Source organism: Astatotilapia calliptera, chromosome 17 (assembly GCF_964374335.1).
Source record: "Astatotilapia calliptera chromosome 17, fAstCal68.1, whole genome shotgun sequence".
Taxonomy (NCBI): Eukaryota; Metazoa; Chordata; class Actinopteri; order Cichliformes; family Cichlidae; genus Astatotilapia; species Astatotilapia calliptera.
In genome coordinates this window covers 32,322,977-32,339,827 of record NC_137438.1, presented here as the reverse complement: position 1 = coordinate 32,339,827, position 16,851 = coordinate 32,322,977, and the positions used below count along the sequence as shown (strand labels likewise).

At 39.0% G+C, this 16,851-nt stretch overlaps 1 protein-coding gene across 5 annotated transcripts in view; it reads left to right on the top strand.

The window, feature by feature from the left end:
* grm8a (glutamate receptor, metabotropic 8a) overlaps window positions 1–16,851 on the top strand; it is a 334,910-nt gene that overhangs the window by 234,936 nt on the left and 83,123 nt on the right. For all 5 annotated transcript variants that reach the window (XM_026146524.2, XM_026146523.2, XM_026146526.2 and 2 more), the window contains exons 4-6: window positions 10,574–10,709; window positions 11,467–11,621; window positions 16,216–16,353. In XM_026146524.2, the coding sequence (XP_026002309.1) occupies window positions 10,574–10,709; window positions 11,467–11,621; window positions 16,216–16,353 (429 nt within the window). The remainder of the gene's footprint in view (window positions 1–10,573; window positions 10,710–11,466; window positions 11,622–16,215; window positions 16,354–16,851) is intronic.

Sequence of the window (16,851 nt, the reverse complement as noted above, 5' to 3'; positions counted from 1 at the left end):
TTTCTCTGATTAAAACCACAGAATAGTTTCAAAGAATAGTTTCAGATCATTCACAACATCAGACAAAAAAAAGGTTCTGAAAAAGATAACTTGGGTGTTTTCTTTATTTGTCTGTTTTTGGAAGTCTGCAAAAATCATGACAAATATGAAGTAAAAAGACAAACAACTAAACAAAGTGATCTCTTTTTTTTTTTTATATGCACGAAGAGGGCAAAGTCAACCGGACTCAAATTCCTTGTTTGTGTGCACAAACGTGCCCAAATAAAGATGATTCTGATTAAACCAAACATCGATATGGTAAAGACTGAAGATTATGATGATCTGCTACAGTTTTTCCAGGTTGTAAACACACACACTCACACAAAGTGGAACTACCAACAACATGACTCCAAACTAATAAACTCTAAGCTCTGTTGGTCTCCTTTGGTTCAAATGTCATTCTCAAACACAGCTTTGTAAATCTCTGAAAACAGATTGTATCATTTAGTACACTTTGTTGACCTATGGGAACACTGGCCTTCAAAATGGAAAACACTGATTACCAGTTAGTCTCACTCATGTTGAACCGGTTCAGCGTCGATTAGAAAAAAATTCAATCGTGTGTCAGAGTCTAAAAGAGGCATTTAGGGACTTATACAGGTGTTAGGCAAGAAGATGGAGCAGCATGAACACAGAGGACTAGTCAGGGTAAAGGGAGGCCTAGGAGACAGCGAGGACAATTTACAGTTTGTTTTTCTGTTTTTTGTCACTTCTCCTGAACACTTTGTATTATAGTAAATATTTCTTTGGATACGTTTTGTATCTGTGCACTAATTTTCTGTATAATACAAGGATGGTACTGGTTGTTGTACTTGTTAGAAAGGTGAGATTACAGAATTTTGCTACGTACTGTGTGAAATACTAAACAATTTGCCCTAAAACGTTAACAATGCATAAACTGCTCTTGAGGTTATCTTATCTTACCCTGGCACTGAAAAAAATCAACAATCCACAACACAAATGTAGTTTTTTGGTCTAGAATATGGTTAATTGATATATTTTAATTCTTCATTTTTAATGTAAAAGCAGAATTGCTCCCTGCCGTGACCATTTTCACTATATTTTGCTGAGTGTTTTTGTGTAATCCCTTTTCCTTGCATTCTTCTACAAGTCTAGCGTTTTGTTAGAAACAGCCTTGCTTATGTGTGTGTCTGTGTGTGTTTACATGAAAGATCCTTCATCCTCAGATAAAACATGAGCTAGAGGGACAGCAGGACATCCCGGGCTGGGGAGTATCAGACATCAGCAGGCATCTGATGCAGTATCAGTGTGTGTTCAGTAAAAAAAAAAGACAGCAAAGAAGCAAACACATGTATTCTCAGACGCACACATACACAAACAGTCACATGCATGTACACAGCCCTACTCCGGGGGCACTGCTGTAATTGGATGTCTGATTACTGTCAGATAGCGTGTGTGCATGTGTGTGTGTCTCTCTGTGTGTGTAGGGGTGGGGGCACATTTCTATGTCAAAGAGAGGGCTGTTGCAACAGTAGAGTTAAAGCAAGAGAGATCAACACTCAGAAGTCATACAGAGAGTATCAGACAGAGAAGTGGGCATGTTCTCTCTTTGTGATTTCTGAGCTTAACGTTGACCTTGTGATTTTTATCTGTTGTCTGGCATCCAATCATCCCTTGCTTATCTCCCTCCCCCTTGCTTTATATGCTACATCGTTTCATCTTTCCGTCCTTTTCCATTTCCTCCTTCCCTAGTTCCAGAATCCTCCTCTTCTACTTATCTTCTCATTTCTCCACCCGTCCTGCCTATCATCCTGCAATCCCTTATCCTGTCTCTTCGTTTGAGGTCTTCGCCATCTATCCCCTCTTGTCTGGCCCACTGCCGATCCTGTCCTCCCACCACCCAGCAGAAGCCATTGGGATTAGTCTGATTGATTAGAAGTACTGGTGATGTGCGACTGGCGATGGAAGGTCAGATGACTCAGTGGAGACATCGAGACTGACTTGTCTCCTGCCTCACAAAAGTAGTCTCCCGTTGCAGTTGTCAGATCTCACAGAAACTTGTTCAAAGCTAGTGGAATTTCTATATACTTGCTGATATTGAAGAATAAAGTACGAAAAGTGCTTATTAGTCAGCACTTTCGAGCACTGTTTGGGTTTTGGCTTGTGCAGATTTAGAAATGGAAAAGCTTTTTCTGTTTCCTTTTCTTATGGGTTTTAGATGTGGGTTGACGCGTGTTATACCAAATTCTGTGGAAAAGCAAAAAGAATGTAAATACTCAGATATATATTTGCACAAGATGATTCAGATACAGCTGTAAGTTGGGGTCTCGTGTGAATTATCACTACAATGCTACTTCCAGTATTTTCTCAAGGTTCCATTCACAGCCACTAATTAGGGGGGAAAAATGAATACGCAACATGTATAGCTTGTGCTTTCCTACTAATTTTGTCAGTCTTTCTTAACCACTAATTTCTTATATTTTCCAAAGTTCTTTATGTTTTCTTATCATATTGCTTTTTAATGGAAATGCTTACAGCATTTAAAGAGGCTGCACACTCGTCTGATGCGTGCATGGCGCTCTGTGCATTAGGCTTCCACCTTTCTTCACATTAGACCTGAGCAAATGCTGACTTCAGCCGGACTTCATGACTCCTGTGGTGATGACAAACCTGCCAACTCACACAGTTCATTTCAATACAGTTCAGTTCAATGCAATTTTATTTATATAGCACCAAATCACAACAACAGTCATCTCAAAGTGGTTTGTATTGTTAGGTAAAGACCCCACAATAATACAGACAATCCCCTGTGAGTCAGCACATGGCGACAGTGCGAAGGAAAAACTCCTTTTTAAGGGAAAGAAACTTCTGGAAGAACCAGAATCAGGCAGGAGTAGCCCCATGCCACAACTGGTTGTGAGTGAGGGGAGGGAGACAGGACAAAAGACACACATTAAATGCAAAATTGCATATAAACACATAGAGTGAAAAGAAGTAAGAGAAGAAGAAATGCTCAGTGCAACCCCAAATTTTATATATATACTTTTAAAGTGCTTTAAATGTGCTATTATGTTGCTTTTTCATGGAAATACTTGCAGCAGTTAGATGGGTTCCATTTTTGCCTGTGATGCACATTCGTCTGATGCATGCACAGTGCTGCGTGCATTAGGTGTCCACCTGTCTCCACATTAGACCTGAGCAAATGCTGACTTCAGCTAGACTGTCTGACTCCTGTGGTGATGACAATTCTGCCAACACACACACACACACACACACCCACACACTCGTTTTCATATCTTAGTGAGGAGGTCCCCACGAGTTCAAACTCGTCCCTATAAGTCACCATTGGTCCCCACAAGTATAGTGGCATTTCAATTTTCTGTCCCCGAAAAGATGTCTAAACATGTACACACACACGCGCATACACACACGCGCGCGCACACACACATGTCAGGTGTTGCTACACAGTGCACTCAGACATTTTCTGTGTGACGGTAGTGAAACTTAGATGCTAAAAGGCCAAGATTTACTTTACAAGGCACAGTCTGACCTCTATGTATGAAATAAGTATAGGTGACAAGTTCAAGTCCTTTTCATTTAATCTGCAGTCAGTGCCTCTGTCCTTCACATTTGCCTCACAGATGAAAAGTAAAAGGACTTGCAAGGGTTTGTGACAGGACAGCATAAAGATTGATGCATTAACATGCTTGGCTTTTTGCACCACATAGAAACCGTTACTTTACCCTGCAACACATTGTAAATTAGTTTTTTTTTTTTTTTTTAGTTTTAGCACATATGACACTTTCAGTTTAATTATACGTACATATTTTAATGTTTATTAATGTACAGGATTTTCCAAGTTTTAGATAATTAGAACTGTAATTTACTGTAGTATCACCCAGTAGCCTCTCTTTAGTTGCCCACAGAAGGAGAGACAGTTAATTCCCATCTGCTCACAACTATGTTTTGATGTGTTTAAAAGTTTATTCTATTTTATTTTCATATCAATTAAATTAGTGTTGCACAGAAAGTTTCAAGTGATTGTACTAGTAATTTTCAACCCTTTCTACTGGGATGTTTGAATGTTAGGGTCAGATATTGATGTAAACAACATTAAAGCTTGGGTCCATCCTGCCTTGTGTCAGTGGTTCAGAATGGTGGTGATAGTGTAATGGTGTCTTGGGACACTTTGGGCCCCTTAGTACCAACTGAGCATCATTTAAATGCCTCAGACTACCTGAGTATTGTTGCTGACCATGTCTGTCCCTTTATGACCACAGTGTACCCATCTTCTAATGGCTTCTTCAAGCAAGAAAACGCACCATGTCACAAAACTCAAATCATCTCAAACTGGTTTCTACAAGATGACACTGATTCCACTGTACTTGAATGGGCTCTGCGGTCACCAGAACTCAGTCAAACAGAGCACTTTTGAGAAATGATGGAACAGAAGATTTGGCTCATGGATGTCCAGCCGGCTAACCTGTAACAACTGTGTGATGCAATCATGTCAATATGAACCAAAATCTCCGGGGAACTTTCCAGCACCTTGTTAAATCCATGCTGTGAAAAATAGTCAAAATCTATAGTTAAATAGACATAATAATTATGTATGTAATAATTAATCTAAACATTATTAAAAACAAAAACAAAAAATGAACGCTCTGGTTTGTTTTTAGCCAATTCTTGCTGTTCACATGCTGCCTATATATACTAAATAGAAAGATGTTTTTGTTTTCTGCAATGTATTTTCCATTCTTCACTTGCGTACAAAAACCACAGTAACGCACACTAAAGAAAAGACAGATTTTTCCAGTGCCTAGGATTATAATAATACAATATAGATGCAGACTGAAAGATAACTCCTGCAACTATATTATTAAATTCTGCTATAATATACTGAGACTAGATTGTAAATGAGGTTTTTAGATAGATACCACAAATTATTGTATTTTGTCTGAGCATCACCCGAAGCGGTTTATGCTGTGCCATCTAGCAAATATTCAATATCCACCCACTAATGCAAACTAGTGCCTTCATTTATACAGTGGGAACTCTAACATAATGAGCAATGTTCCAAATGTTGGTGTGGGGTTGTAATTTTCCCTCAGTGTGTATTCACGCTACGCTAATCAAAAGTTGACCAAAACAACATTCTTTTTCTGAAAACTGAAGAAACTCTGCCCGTTGTTTTTTTAGCGCTCCCTGCACCAACCGGTGTTCCATTATCATCAAATTATAAGCTACCAAACTTGAACCCGTTACAAGTTTAGAAAAACATTTTCACCTGAGGGTGGTTTCAGGTCTGAGCAGCATCTTTTTTGGGTTCGGGTTTGGGCCGCTTTGAATTTTCAAGCCGGTCTGAGGCTCTGTGACCTGCATCCTTTAAGGCTTATTTTAATGGGAGGATGCACATTTCTTTGGACAGCGGTTTGTGGGTTGTCAATGATTCATTAGGAAGCCTGCAGAGGACATTTACCTCAGAGGCTGAAAAAAAGACACACATTGTGTGGGACAAAAAAATTTGCGCACCACATGAAAAACAGCACAAAAAAAAACCATATAAAAAATTGGTAAGATCCCATGTTAGTAAGTACAGAACTTAAACAAGCATTGTTTAAAAAAGCCAAGTGCACATGCACCACCACACATACACAAAAGAAAAAAATCATTGCCTTCAAAGGGCCTATATCACAGTACCCCCACTCATGAACAGAAGCAGAGGGCAACTTCTAATTTTAAAGTGTGTGCTAATGAGGTTTGGAGAGAAAGAAAGAGTGTGTGCATGTGTCTAAGTATTCTCCATAGTAACAATCCATTGGCAAGTGTTTATGTAGTGGGAGTCCAGAGACAGGGTTTATCAAGGAAATACCAAGCTGGAGAAAGAAATTAATTTCTTCCTTTGTGGATTTGTAGACCACACAGAGCCTCGCATTTGATCCAACCATGTTTAATCCTGTGCTAATAGTAACAGCTGATAGGGCATGTGTGTCTCTCAAAATTATCAGGACACACTTGCAGGCTGCTTGGAGGATAATGCGACTGTATTGTAATGGAATAATTATTACAGAAAGGGAGTCGGATTTTATTGCCTTTGTTTCACTTTATTACTCCAGTCATGTTTAACCCAGAAATATGCACACCCGCACACATACACACACACACACACACACCAGTCACTAGCCATGAAGAAATTTCATTCATTGGCCTTAACACTTTGCATATGACTGGGTAGCAGTAGTGATTTATAGTCAGCAGCCTGTGTTGTTTATGTGTTTTTTACTATATTTTTCAAGTAAATGCATCAGTTTCTTTTGTCGTGAAGACTTAAGATTGGGTGGGCTTTAATGGGACTTTCTGGTTTTTAAGTGGGCTGCAGTACTCTTGACTTTTGGGAATGGCTGTAAAGTTTTGAACCACGTATACTCTTAATTTTTTAATTCAGGTGTTTTTAGTTCTACTGCCACAAGTGATTAAAATCAGGTCATGTAGTCTGACTTTACAAACATCTGTGAAAGAATGGGGTGTTCTAAAGAGGTCACTGATTTCAAGTCTGGTACTGTAATAGGAGGCCACCTCCTTCTAGATGCTCCACAATCAACAAATGGTATTATTGCCAAGTAGAAGCATTTGCAAACCAAATCAGGACTGATTGCATAGTGTGATAAAGTCACCAACCTGCATTGCTGCAGAGCTCCAAACATCCTCTGGCATTAACATCAGCAATGAAACTGTGAACCAGGAGCTTCATGGCATGGGTTTCCATGGCTGAGCAGCCCATACAAGTGTAAGATCTAAGTGACCTTGTACTTTTATTCATGTAGTACAGCAATATTATAAAATGCACGGGTTTATCAGTGAATGTGTGCAAACCTTTACAGAGTCAACAACACAGTTTGTGCAGAAGCAGAAATGACTGCTGTGAAATTCATGTAAGGTAGGTTTGAGGGATTAATAAAAACAACATATGAAAAAAGAAGAAAAAATTTGCTTGTTGCATTTTATGCACTGTCTGATGTGTAAGGAGTTTAGGTAATTATTTCAGGATGCAGTGCCCCAAGTTTAGCTAGTTCGTTCCTGAAATTGTCTAAATACTTTGGAGGTATTAGGAAAAGTTTGATGAGCTACAGGTGAGAAGAAATTGACAAAAGCAAGACGCACACAGTGAGAAGGATGAGTAATTTCTCTCTGTTGGATAATAGATGAAATGGTGCAGAGAGAAGGGCGTGTGGGAGGGAAGCAGATTGTTAATTAAACGCTGAGACAGCGGCGTTTCCCTTCCTGCAACTGAAAAAATTCAACCTCTAAACAGAATGGAGTTAATTACCGACTGCCAGGGTTTCGTTTGGAGAGACGCTGGACACACTTAACATTGGATTTATCATCACAGCTTGCACTCTGCCTCTCTCTGTAACAGCTGCAGAGGGGACAAGCGGATACAAATGCATAGTAACGTGTAACACGCACACAAAAATGCACATTAAACTGCATGTATTTCCACAGATAGCTGAGTGCATTGATTCATTCCTCGTGGCCACAGGTTGATTTCTATTCACACATACAAAAAACAGGTATTCACGGGGCACAATGCTACACCTCGCATCTGCGCCCAGAGATGTGAAAAACATGAGCGCGCACTCACACGTTCAAGGAATTAGGATTCAGTCACATTCAATTCCACAGCGAAGGCTCAATAATCAGGTTATTAGTGATAAACGGAGAGCTCGGTGTGTTGGTGCTCAGTGGATAAAGAGCTCATAATTCAATTAGCCCATTGTAGATGAACGTGCTACAACTGGCAAATTATGTAACAAAAACTGACTATTACAGTGACACAATACAGCTGTTATCTGAAGTGAATGAAGAGATTTTCTTACGGTTTCCACATTAGCATGCACAGCGTGTGATCATATGTCTCCAAACAATTAATTATACAGTTTACACACAATCAGCCAAATTACGAGCCTTTGACTATAAGACAAGAACAGCTGAAAGTTAAAATTGACTGAACAGCTTTTCACACTTTGATTTCTCTAAATATAGCACTAATTCCGACTTAATCCAATAATGATGAACATTATTGACATAACAAATGCCAGTAAATAATGTGTTTACTGCTTTGTTTATCCAGAGGATAATGAGTGTCTAATGCTCTCAGGCACAGTTTCCCTCCTCGGGAAACAGCAGCACGCTTCTGACTTGATTTGCTTTGGAGACTACTTGAGGTGCTGATTTTAAAGATTACAGAATACACTAAAAATATTTTTGCATATTAGAAGTTTTTGACAAAGAGCAGAAATATAGGCTACATATATTCAGGATATTTTTTGCAAATTTTTTTCTTGACTTTGTCTTTTTATGCATGTCTGTGTTTGGAACGTGAACCCAGTCCTCTGTTTCCCGTGCCCTGCTGTGCAAGGATTTGGATATTGAACCTTGTTTCCTGTTAAGCTTTCAACTTGACATTCTGGGAGTGATTAAAAAAGAAGCTGTTGATGCGTCTCCTGACCTGCCTCGCAGCTGTGCTTTTAGCTGAGAAGCAAAAAAAAAAAAAAAAAAAAAAGAGAAGCAAAAGGTGTGCGCTAATATCTGACGTTCACTTTTAACATGCCGTCAATTTTTTTTTCCATTTCTGCACCATCAAATATGTGAAGTGTTTGGCTGCGATAGTGACAGCCAAGTGTGCGCGCACGCGCGTGTGTGGAGAAGCTCTTAAGTTTACAGACAATATTTGATATTTTCTTTATCTGGGAAACTCGTTCTCCACAGGGACAGTTATTAATGATGGTTGTGAGGCTGTGAAACAAACAGCGATTTAATCACTTTTATGCTGCTCCAAGGACAATGGTGGGAGAATGCAATCGTCAGCGCTTGTGTATTTGAGTGTATGTGTGTACATATGCCACGCTGAATTTATTTATGATTTGCTGTTTTTGTATATGTATGCAAAAGTGCATGTCTACTTGGTCATTATCCTTGAGAACGTATTTTGAACATTTAAATATTTGCTTCTTGTGTGTGTCTGTGTGAGAATGAGTGTAAATGTGCGAGTGTGTAGGGGAGTGGGGTAGAGGTGGGTACTTGTGCAGATTTTGTCACTTTAGTGATTATCCTTGAGAGGCTTTTAATTTGAGGCTAATGAGTATTTGTTTTAGCGCTCATGCACTCTGGTGTGCGCATTTATGTGGATGTGTGTGCGTCTGTGTGTGCGTCTGTGTGTGTGTGTGCGTGTGTGTGATTAAGGGCTGTGACATAGTGAAAGCGACAGACTGTACAGATGTTCAATAAATGGTCTGGAACAGGCAGGGAGGAAAGGGGACATCATTCATACTTTCTCACTTCTATATACAGACACACACACACTCACTCTCACACACACACACACACACACACACACACACACACACACACACACACACACACACACACACACACACACACACACACACACAGACATTCCCAGAGACGTGAATGAAATGAATGTGTAGACTTACACACTAAAGACATGGATACACAATGTCCATCATAAATTCTGTACAGATATAACAAAGGCAATGTACAACAATAACATAATCCTACACACTCACACACACATACTGCTAAAAAGAATTTACACAATAGCTAATGATTGAATGCAGCCAGAGTGAATTAACAGCTTAAAAAAAACCACCTCCTGAGGTGGCTGAAAACAGTATGCAACAGTGTGTCCGTGTGTGTGAGAGGGCTGAGGGATCAAGGCGGAACCAGGTAGACAGAAATCTTCATTATCTCATATTGTGAGTGAAATAACTAATATTGCTGCACTCGACAATAGTAAATTAAGGAGGTGAAGTGGGTACAGACGATATTTCTTGCCACTTACTCTGTGCAGTGCCGTGATTTTAAATCATTCATGCCCCATTCCTCTTTTCCTTTGTTTCTTACAGTTTTCTCTCCTGTGATCAACACCACCTACCTCCACCATCATCTCAATTCATTTTAGCAAATTCTTTTTTTTAATGCTCGTTCTCCTTTCCTGCTTTTCCCCCCTCCTCAGCTTCCCACTGTTTATTTTCACTTCATCCTTTTAGTCTTTTTCGGTATCAATTTTAACATCCCTTTTCTTCTTCAGCGTTCCTCTCTTAGAATTTCCCAGTCCCCCAGATTCCTCCTACCCTTTCTCTACTTTCTTCCTACCTAGTCCGATCTTACCTGTCAGTTTTTGTTTAATCTTTTCAAATGTTTTTTGTCTTGAATCTTTTGGAGAACAAATTGTATTGAACAGCCAGTACTATTTTACGTTCAGTCATGTCTCTTCCCGGACTTTAGTGAATATCTTGCTTTCTTTCTCTGCTGCCATGTTAACCAACCACTTACTCTTACCTTTATCTCAAAGCTGTGAGGGTGTTCGAAGTGTTAAAGCCTTCGTCAGAGGCCTCGACACAGAGTGCTTTGAATAGTTTCAGAAATGTGTACAAGCCGACCCGAGAGTGAAATTAGTGTTGAAAACAGAATGGAAAATGCAAATCAGTGAATCTAAAATAGATGATGCAATCTGTCCCTCCTTTTGCTTTTCCCCCCTCTTCTGTCTCAGGTGGTGTGTGTATTGCCCAGTCCTTGAAGATCCCCAGGGAGCCCAGGCCAGGGGAGTTTGACAAGATCATCAGACGCCTGCTGGAGACCTCCAATGCCAGGGCCATCATCATGTTCGCTAATGAGGATGACATACGGTACGTGTTGTGCACTTTAAAAACGAACCCTGCTGGTCAACTTTCCCGCTGCTATCAGGTGTACTTTTTTGTTTAATAAGATTTTCTGTGACATTTTCAACATATTTTACAATAGAAACCTTTTGACACCTACATGCTCGCTGTGATTACAATTATGTTATTCTGAAGAAGAAAAGACCTGGTTTTCATATCGCTATTCTTTAGCAACTCACTTGGTTAGAAGTGTTGCATTGTGGTACCGACAAGAGTTCGCACTATACTACAGGCACAATTATTGCATTTACATCTTGAATGATGATGTACATAATTATTAGGCAGTTATGAAAATTGAGATTTAAACAAAAAAATTCAAATATTATAAAATGCAGTTTTGACTCATACGACCCCCTGAAATGGCTTAATTACTGGTCAATCAGACCTCTTGTCTTTGGGTCCTGCCAAAAATGCTTGAAGAATAAAGCCTTTTTAGATAAATGCTGTCCAGAATGCTAAGCTCCAGAATGCTTGAGATTTGGAAATAAATACTTGATGACATGTTTTTCACACATTTTATGGATAGAAAAAAAAGGAGTCACTCCTCACGGGCAAGACGGATGCTGCCTGTTGCTGCATCAGTTATAGATATAAGCAGTGGTACAAGAAAAAAGCTGCAGTGATCTTTATGTAGGGTTAAGCCTAAATCAATACCCCACTGCTCGACTTGTCTGCTGTAGTCTATCTTCAGATATTTGAATTATCTTTTCTTTTTCTAAAACAGACGAGTTCTGGATGCAGCTAAAAGGAACAACCAGACGGGTCACTTCCTGTGGGTGGGTTCAGACAGCTGGGGGTCCAAGATCTCCCCTGTGATTGGCCAGGAGAGGGTGGCCGAGGGGGCCATCACAATTCTTCCCAAAAGGGCATCTGTGGATGGTAAGGATAATAACAAGCATATACGAAGCTGTCAGCACACGTGCAGGTAATAACTGAGAAGATGTGAGGAATAATAAAAGTAGTTCTCACCTGCACTGAAACTGGATTTGTGGCAAATGAAAGAAAGCCGAAGCAGCGTCTGCTCAAACTTTGATAGATCAAATTAAGGATTCAGGGGAAAGACCAGAGACAGAAATGAAATGGACTCATGTTCTCTCACTTTTGATCCCAGTGGGCAACAAGTTTTTGCCAATACACCAGGGAGAATATCCTCATTTGCTCTCTGTCAGAGCTCTCTATTAGATAATTGACTCCTGGAGGGCCACATAGGTGACAAGATATAAACTGGAAGCGAGGGAGAGAAATAGAACTTTAAATGAATCAAAGGGAGCTTTGGCAGATTCACAAGAAAGGCTATGTCGACTTTAAAGAAATGACAGAAGAGATGTGAGTGAGGATTAATGACTAGACTTTTCTTTTGGTACACCTAGAAAGAGAATGCAGTATAATGCAGCAATTCTGCAACATGTGTTATATAAAGCTTAAAATGTGTCTAAACTGTAATTTATAGTGACATAGTATAGTACAGTACATAGACTCAAACATGGGATCTTTTTGCACATGAGGTAAATGTTTTCTCACGCATTGAGAATTATTCTGATGCCATAACAAGCTCATTGAAATCATCTTTTGGGCTCCCAATGCTGTATAATTTAGCTTTTATTTCCACAGGAAACAAAAGAGAAGTAAATGAAATTGTTGGCCTTCCTGCTAAAAACAGATGTCTCTGGCCTGTACTTTGGAAGTACTTCCTTGCTGTAACTTTAATAATTTAAGGCAAAACTTTGCTTCACAACTGGTCCAAAAACACCACAATGTTGTTTTTAACGCAGTGAGGCAGCAGTTTTAAATTGTGTTAATATGCCACAAATTCCCTCAACAGTGTCACATTGTGTTTACCTTTGCTATTGCAGTTGCCAGAAACAAGGGAAACAGCTAGTCTCAAACAAAACAAAACAAAAAGGAAAAACAAAAGTCACTCTAAGTGCATGAGTCACTTTTACATTTTTTATAAGGAATATAACACCAGATAATATTTTTTGTATCTTTGAAAAAAGGCTTTCTGTTTTTCCCATCCAGTAGTCTTTGAACTAAGCTAACTGTCTTCAGGCTCAGGCTTCACATTTAATCTGCAGATTAGAGGCAGAAGCATCAAATAACATTTCTGATATGAGCGACTTTGTTGATTTCAGAGGTACTTTTTTATGCCCTGCGACAGTCCTGGCCAGAGGCATTATGTTTTTACATAAATAATCCATATGTATAACTTATTCTGGTGAACACATTTATTTTCTGAAGGTAGACAAAGCTGACAAACCCAACCTGTGCTATTCTTGTGAATGTAATATCTCGGGAACACTGGGAGGAAATTTCATTCCACCTGTCTTAAATGTTCTCTTGGAAATAAGCATAGTTATCAGAATTTGGTAGTCAAAGATCTCGGTGACATCATGATTATTTTTGTGTGTGTGTGTGTGTGTGGGGGGGGGGGGGTTGCCACAAGTTGATTCATTTGAATAAATTTTACACAGATATCTAATTGGATAAAATGATTAGCTGGTGTCATTTTATATCCAAAAGGGGAGAGCTCTGCTTCACTGTGACATGCTAATGTTTTGCAAAAACACCCTTTCTGACTGCTGTTCAACACCATAATTCAAGAGTAGATGCAGAGATGTTGAGCACTTTCAATTTGGTCAGATACTAAAGTGGTGACATTAATCTTTGGTGGCCACATATTAAATTCCATTAATATTTTTACTCCATATATTATGAGTCTGGGCAGACATTGATATATTACTTTACTTAGCTGGTTGGAAGAGGCTTAATAAATGCTACAGTATTTTTTTTATTTTTATTTTTTATTTTTACTAACCTGAAATTGTATTACCCTTTAAAGAACTTTAGAACTAAAGTCTACATGGTTTCATCTCTATTCATCAGTACTTAAATGCAGTTTTAAATGAATATATCATTGTTCACAGAGTTCAGTTTCAACACTGATTCAGACTGAGGAAAGGTTGGCTTGGTTATATCTATGTATTATTACACAGGACACTAAAAATGTCATATGAACTTATTGTTTTACAGTCTATAAGAAAGCAGTGCATGAGATGTACCAAAATATAATCTAAAATGTAATCATAGGAACTGTGTGCTTCCAAACAACTGCCCAACTGGTAGCAATACTTCTATTTTTCTATTATCATTGAATTAAGTTTGTGCTTTTTAGACCCTCAAAGTACCTCAAATGATTATATTTCTGTTTTTAGGAATGTAATGTTATCACAATGGGAAGCATGTGATTCCACATGGCACATCTTACTGTTGAGGCACAAAAAGAGTAAGACTAATATTTCCAGCAGTCAAATATCAGTAGAGCATCCCAGGTGCACACATTACCCATTTCCACAACAGCACATTGAATTAATCAGGAGAGATCTTTTTAGCTTTTACAGTGAATCTGGCATGGCACAGGCTGTCACACCTCACATGGAATCATTCACGTGCCCAGTGTTACACTTAACTACAGAGCATGTGTTGCGCCTTCTTAGTTAAGTGTAAATGTTTCTTTGCAGTCATTTCTTCTTGCCCACCCGGTCACAAGCCATCTATGGTTAGATGTAGGACTTGGGTTAGAGAAAAGCCTACTCCTTTTAAAGTACTGTGTAAAGTCTTGAGCCATGCTTCATTTCTTTAAATTGTGCTTCCAAAGAGCCAGATGTTCTAAAGGCCTTCCAGAGTTTTTCTTTGGACATGGGTTGCTTTTTCACTCATGTTCAGTCCACTGTACTTTCAGCAAACTCTGCAAGACAAGAAGACGAAAGAAGATGTGCCAGGCTTAAAACTATCTAAAGTGGCTGAACAGTTCAGGAAAGTCATCTCCTTAAGGAACAGGGAAAAATCAGTAAAGACCTGACAGACACTGTTCACTGAAGCCTCATCAGAAATGGTCTCAGTGGAAGAGTGGCTGTCAAAAAGCCATTCTTAAGGAAGGGAAATGGTAAGGATGAGATATACCAAATGTGCATGGAGGAGGTGAGGAGAGAGGTACAGCAGTGAATGTCTACAGCATCTATAAAACACGGTGAAGGTTCTGTTGTGGTTTGGGGCTGCATTTCAGTAAGTGGTGTCGGAGATCTTGTCAGAATTTATGAAATTATGAACACATATATTAGATTTTGATCTATCATGCAATACCATCTGGAAAGCATCTGACTGGCAGCAATTTTCAATATGACAATGCAATGATCCCAAACACAAACACATGGCAGTACAGCAAAAGCATGCCCGGACAGAAAAAACACAATTGAGCACCATTAATCATGGATAGGCCTCCCCAGCACCTGGACCTCAACATTATTGAAGCAATGTTGGACCATGAGACAGAGCACAGGACAAAAGGCACCCAACAACAAGAAGAGCTTTGAATGTCCTTGAGGAAACCTGAAGAACTATTCCTGAAGACTACTTGAAGAAATTACGAGAAAGCTTGCCTAAGAAGTTCGGGCTCTGTTAAAGAGTAAAGACGATCATACCAAACACTGACTTTAAAGCTCATGTAAAAACTCTGTTTTTGCCTTATATGCTGTATTTCTGTTTTTTTGCATATCTTTTTTAAATAAATTACTGCACTGAGTTTTTATTTTAGCAAAATGTAAGAAATGAGGGGTGGCTTGAGGCTTTTGCACAATAGAGAATTTTTGCATATTTGGAACATCCAAAAAAGAAAAAAATCCATTAACCAAAAACCTAAATTTCTCAAATATATATCAGAGAGTTCATGTCAAAGCTAAAATCCCCTAGTTTGTAAAAGTTTTACTGTAGCATACGGCTAAAATGAAAGTCTAACCCTGCACGGAAACAAAGAAAGATAGCCGATGAGCTGATGAATTGTTAAAAGGTTCATGTGGCAGATAAAATGCCATGCATTTAAGAAGCTTCTTTCACATTTAATTATGGTATGAAGAAAGTAGTTTTTTCTCATCTGCACGTCTCTTTTCTTTTGCCCGTATCTTTATTCCACCCTGCCACTTGCTGACAGGTATTTCATTCCTATGAGTAGAGAAACATGTTCCCCTCTTTTAGTTCCTCTTATCTTGTTATTAAAATGGACAAGTATCCAATCTATTGTGGAAGCTTATTTTAAAATGTATGCTTTTCTTTCTCTTTACGTCAGTATTTGATAGGAGCTCCAATACTGACCGGTTCAACCAAAATAGCTTTTCAGCCATACCATACGTGGGCTATTCATAACCTACGCATTTATGTGTCAAAATCTATTACATTGTGCTGAACACCTAATTTTCTAGCACAGACAGGCTCAGTAGAAATGAAGCCAATAACCCCTGAAGCACCGGTGCCCTCTCCTATTACGCCATTTAACAATATCTGGGTTGAAAGTGTCGAAAGCAGCTCGTCTAAACAAAATAAATAGGGAGATGTATTCAGTAGAGTTTTAAAAAGAAAAACAAAAAAAATAATAACTCATTTTCATACTTTTTAACCTTTGCCCTGTCTGTCTTTTACACAGCATTTGACCGGTATTTCCGTAGCCGTTCGCTGTCCAACAACAGAAGAAATGTTTGGTTTGCTGAATTCTGGGAGGAAAACTTTAACTGTAAACTGGGAATGCATGGTAAACGGCCTGGTAGCCTGAAGAAATGCACAGGTAAGACTATATTTGACTTCTTCCATTATTTCACTTGCTATCAACCATTTGGGGAAAAAGTCAATAAAGCTTAAATGTGTAAATTGTTATTTGACTAGAGATCCAAAGAGAGATGAAAATGCTCCAAGGTACTTTGGAGTTTTACACTTGAGGGTATAACAGATTGTTTTGTTTAGCTGTAATTCTACAGATCTATACGAGCTTGTAAGTTTTACTTTCTGAGAAGTGTAGCAGAAGGTCAGCTATAATTTGTCTTCCTTTATCCCTGCATCGGCTACCTCCTTGCGTCATAACCAGTGTCATTCTATGTCACGGCGGGGTGCGCCGATGTGTGCGGAAACAGGACCCAAAAGCAGATGATGACGAGGAATAGTAATGATTAACAGAAAAGTGAACCTTTATTGCGATGACGACAGGAAATGAACCAAGAGACCAAAGCAAACAGGCAAAACACTAAGAAACAAAACACTAAGCTGGAAAAACACTAAGAAACAAAAC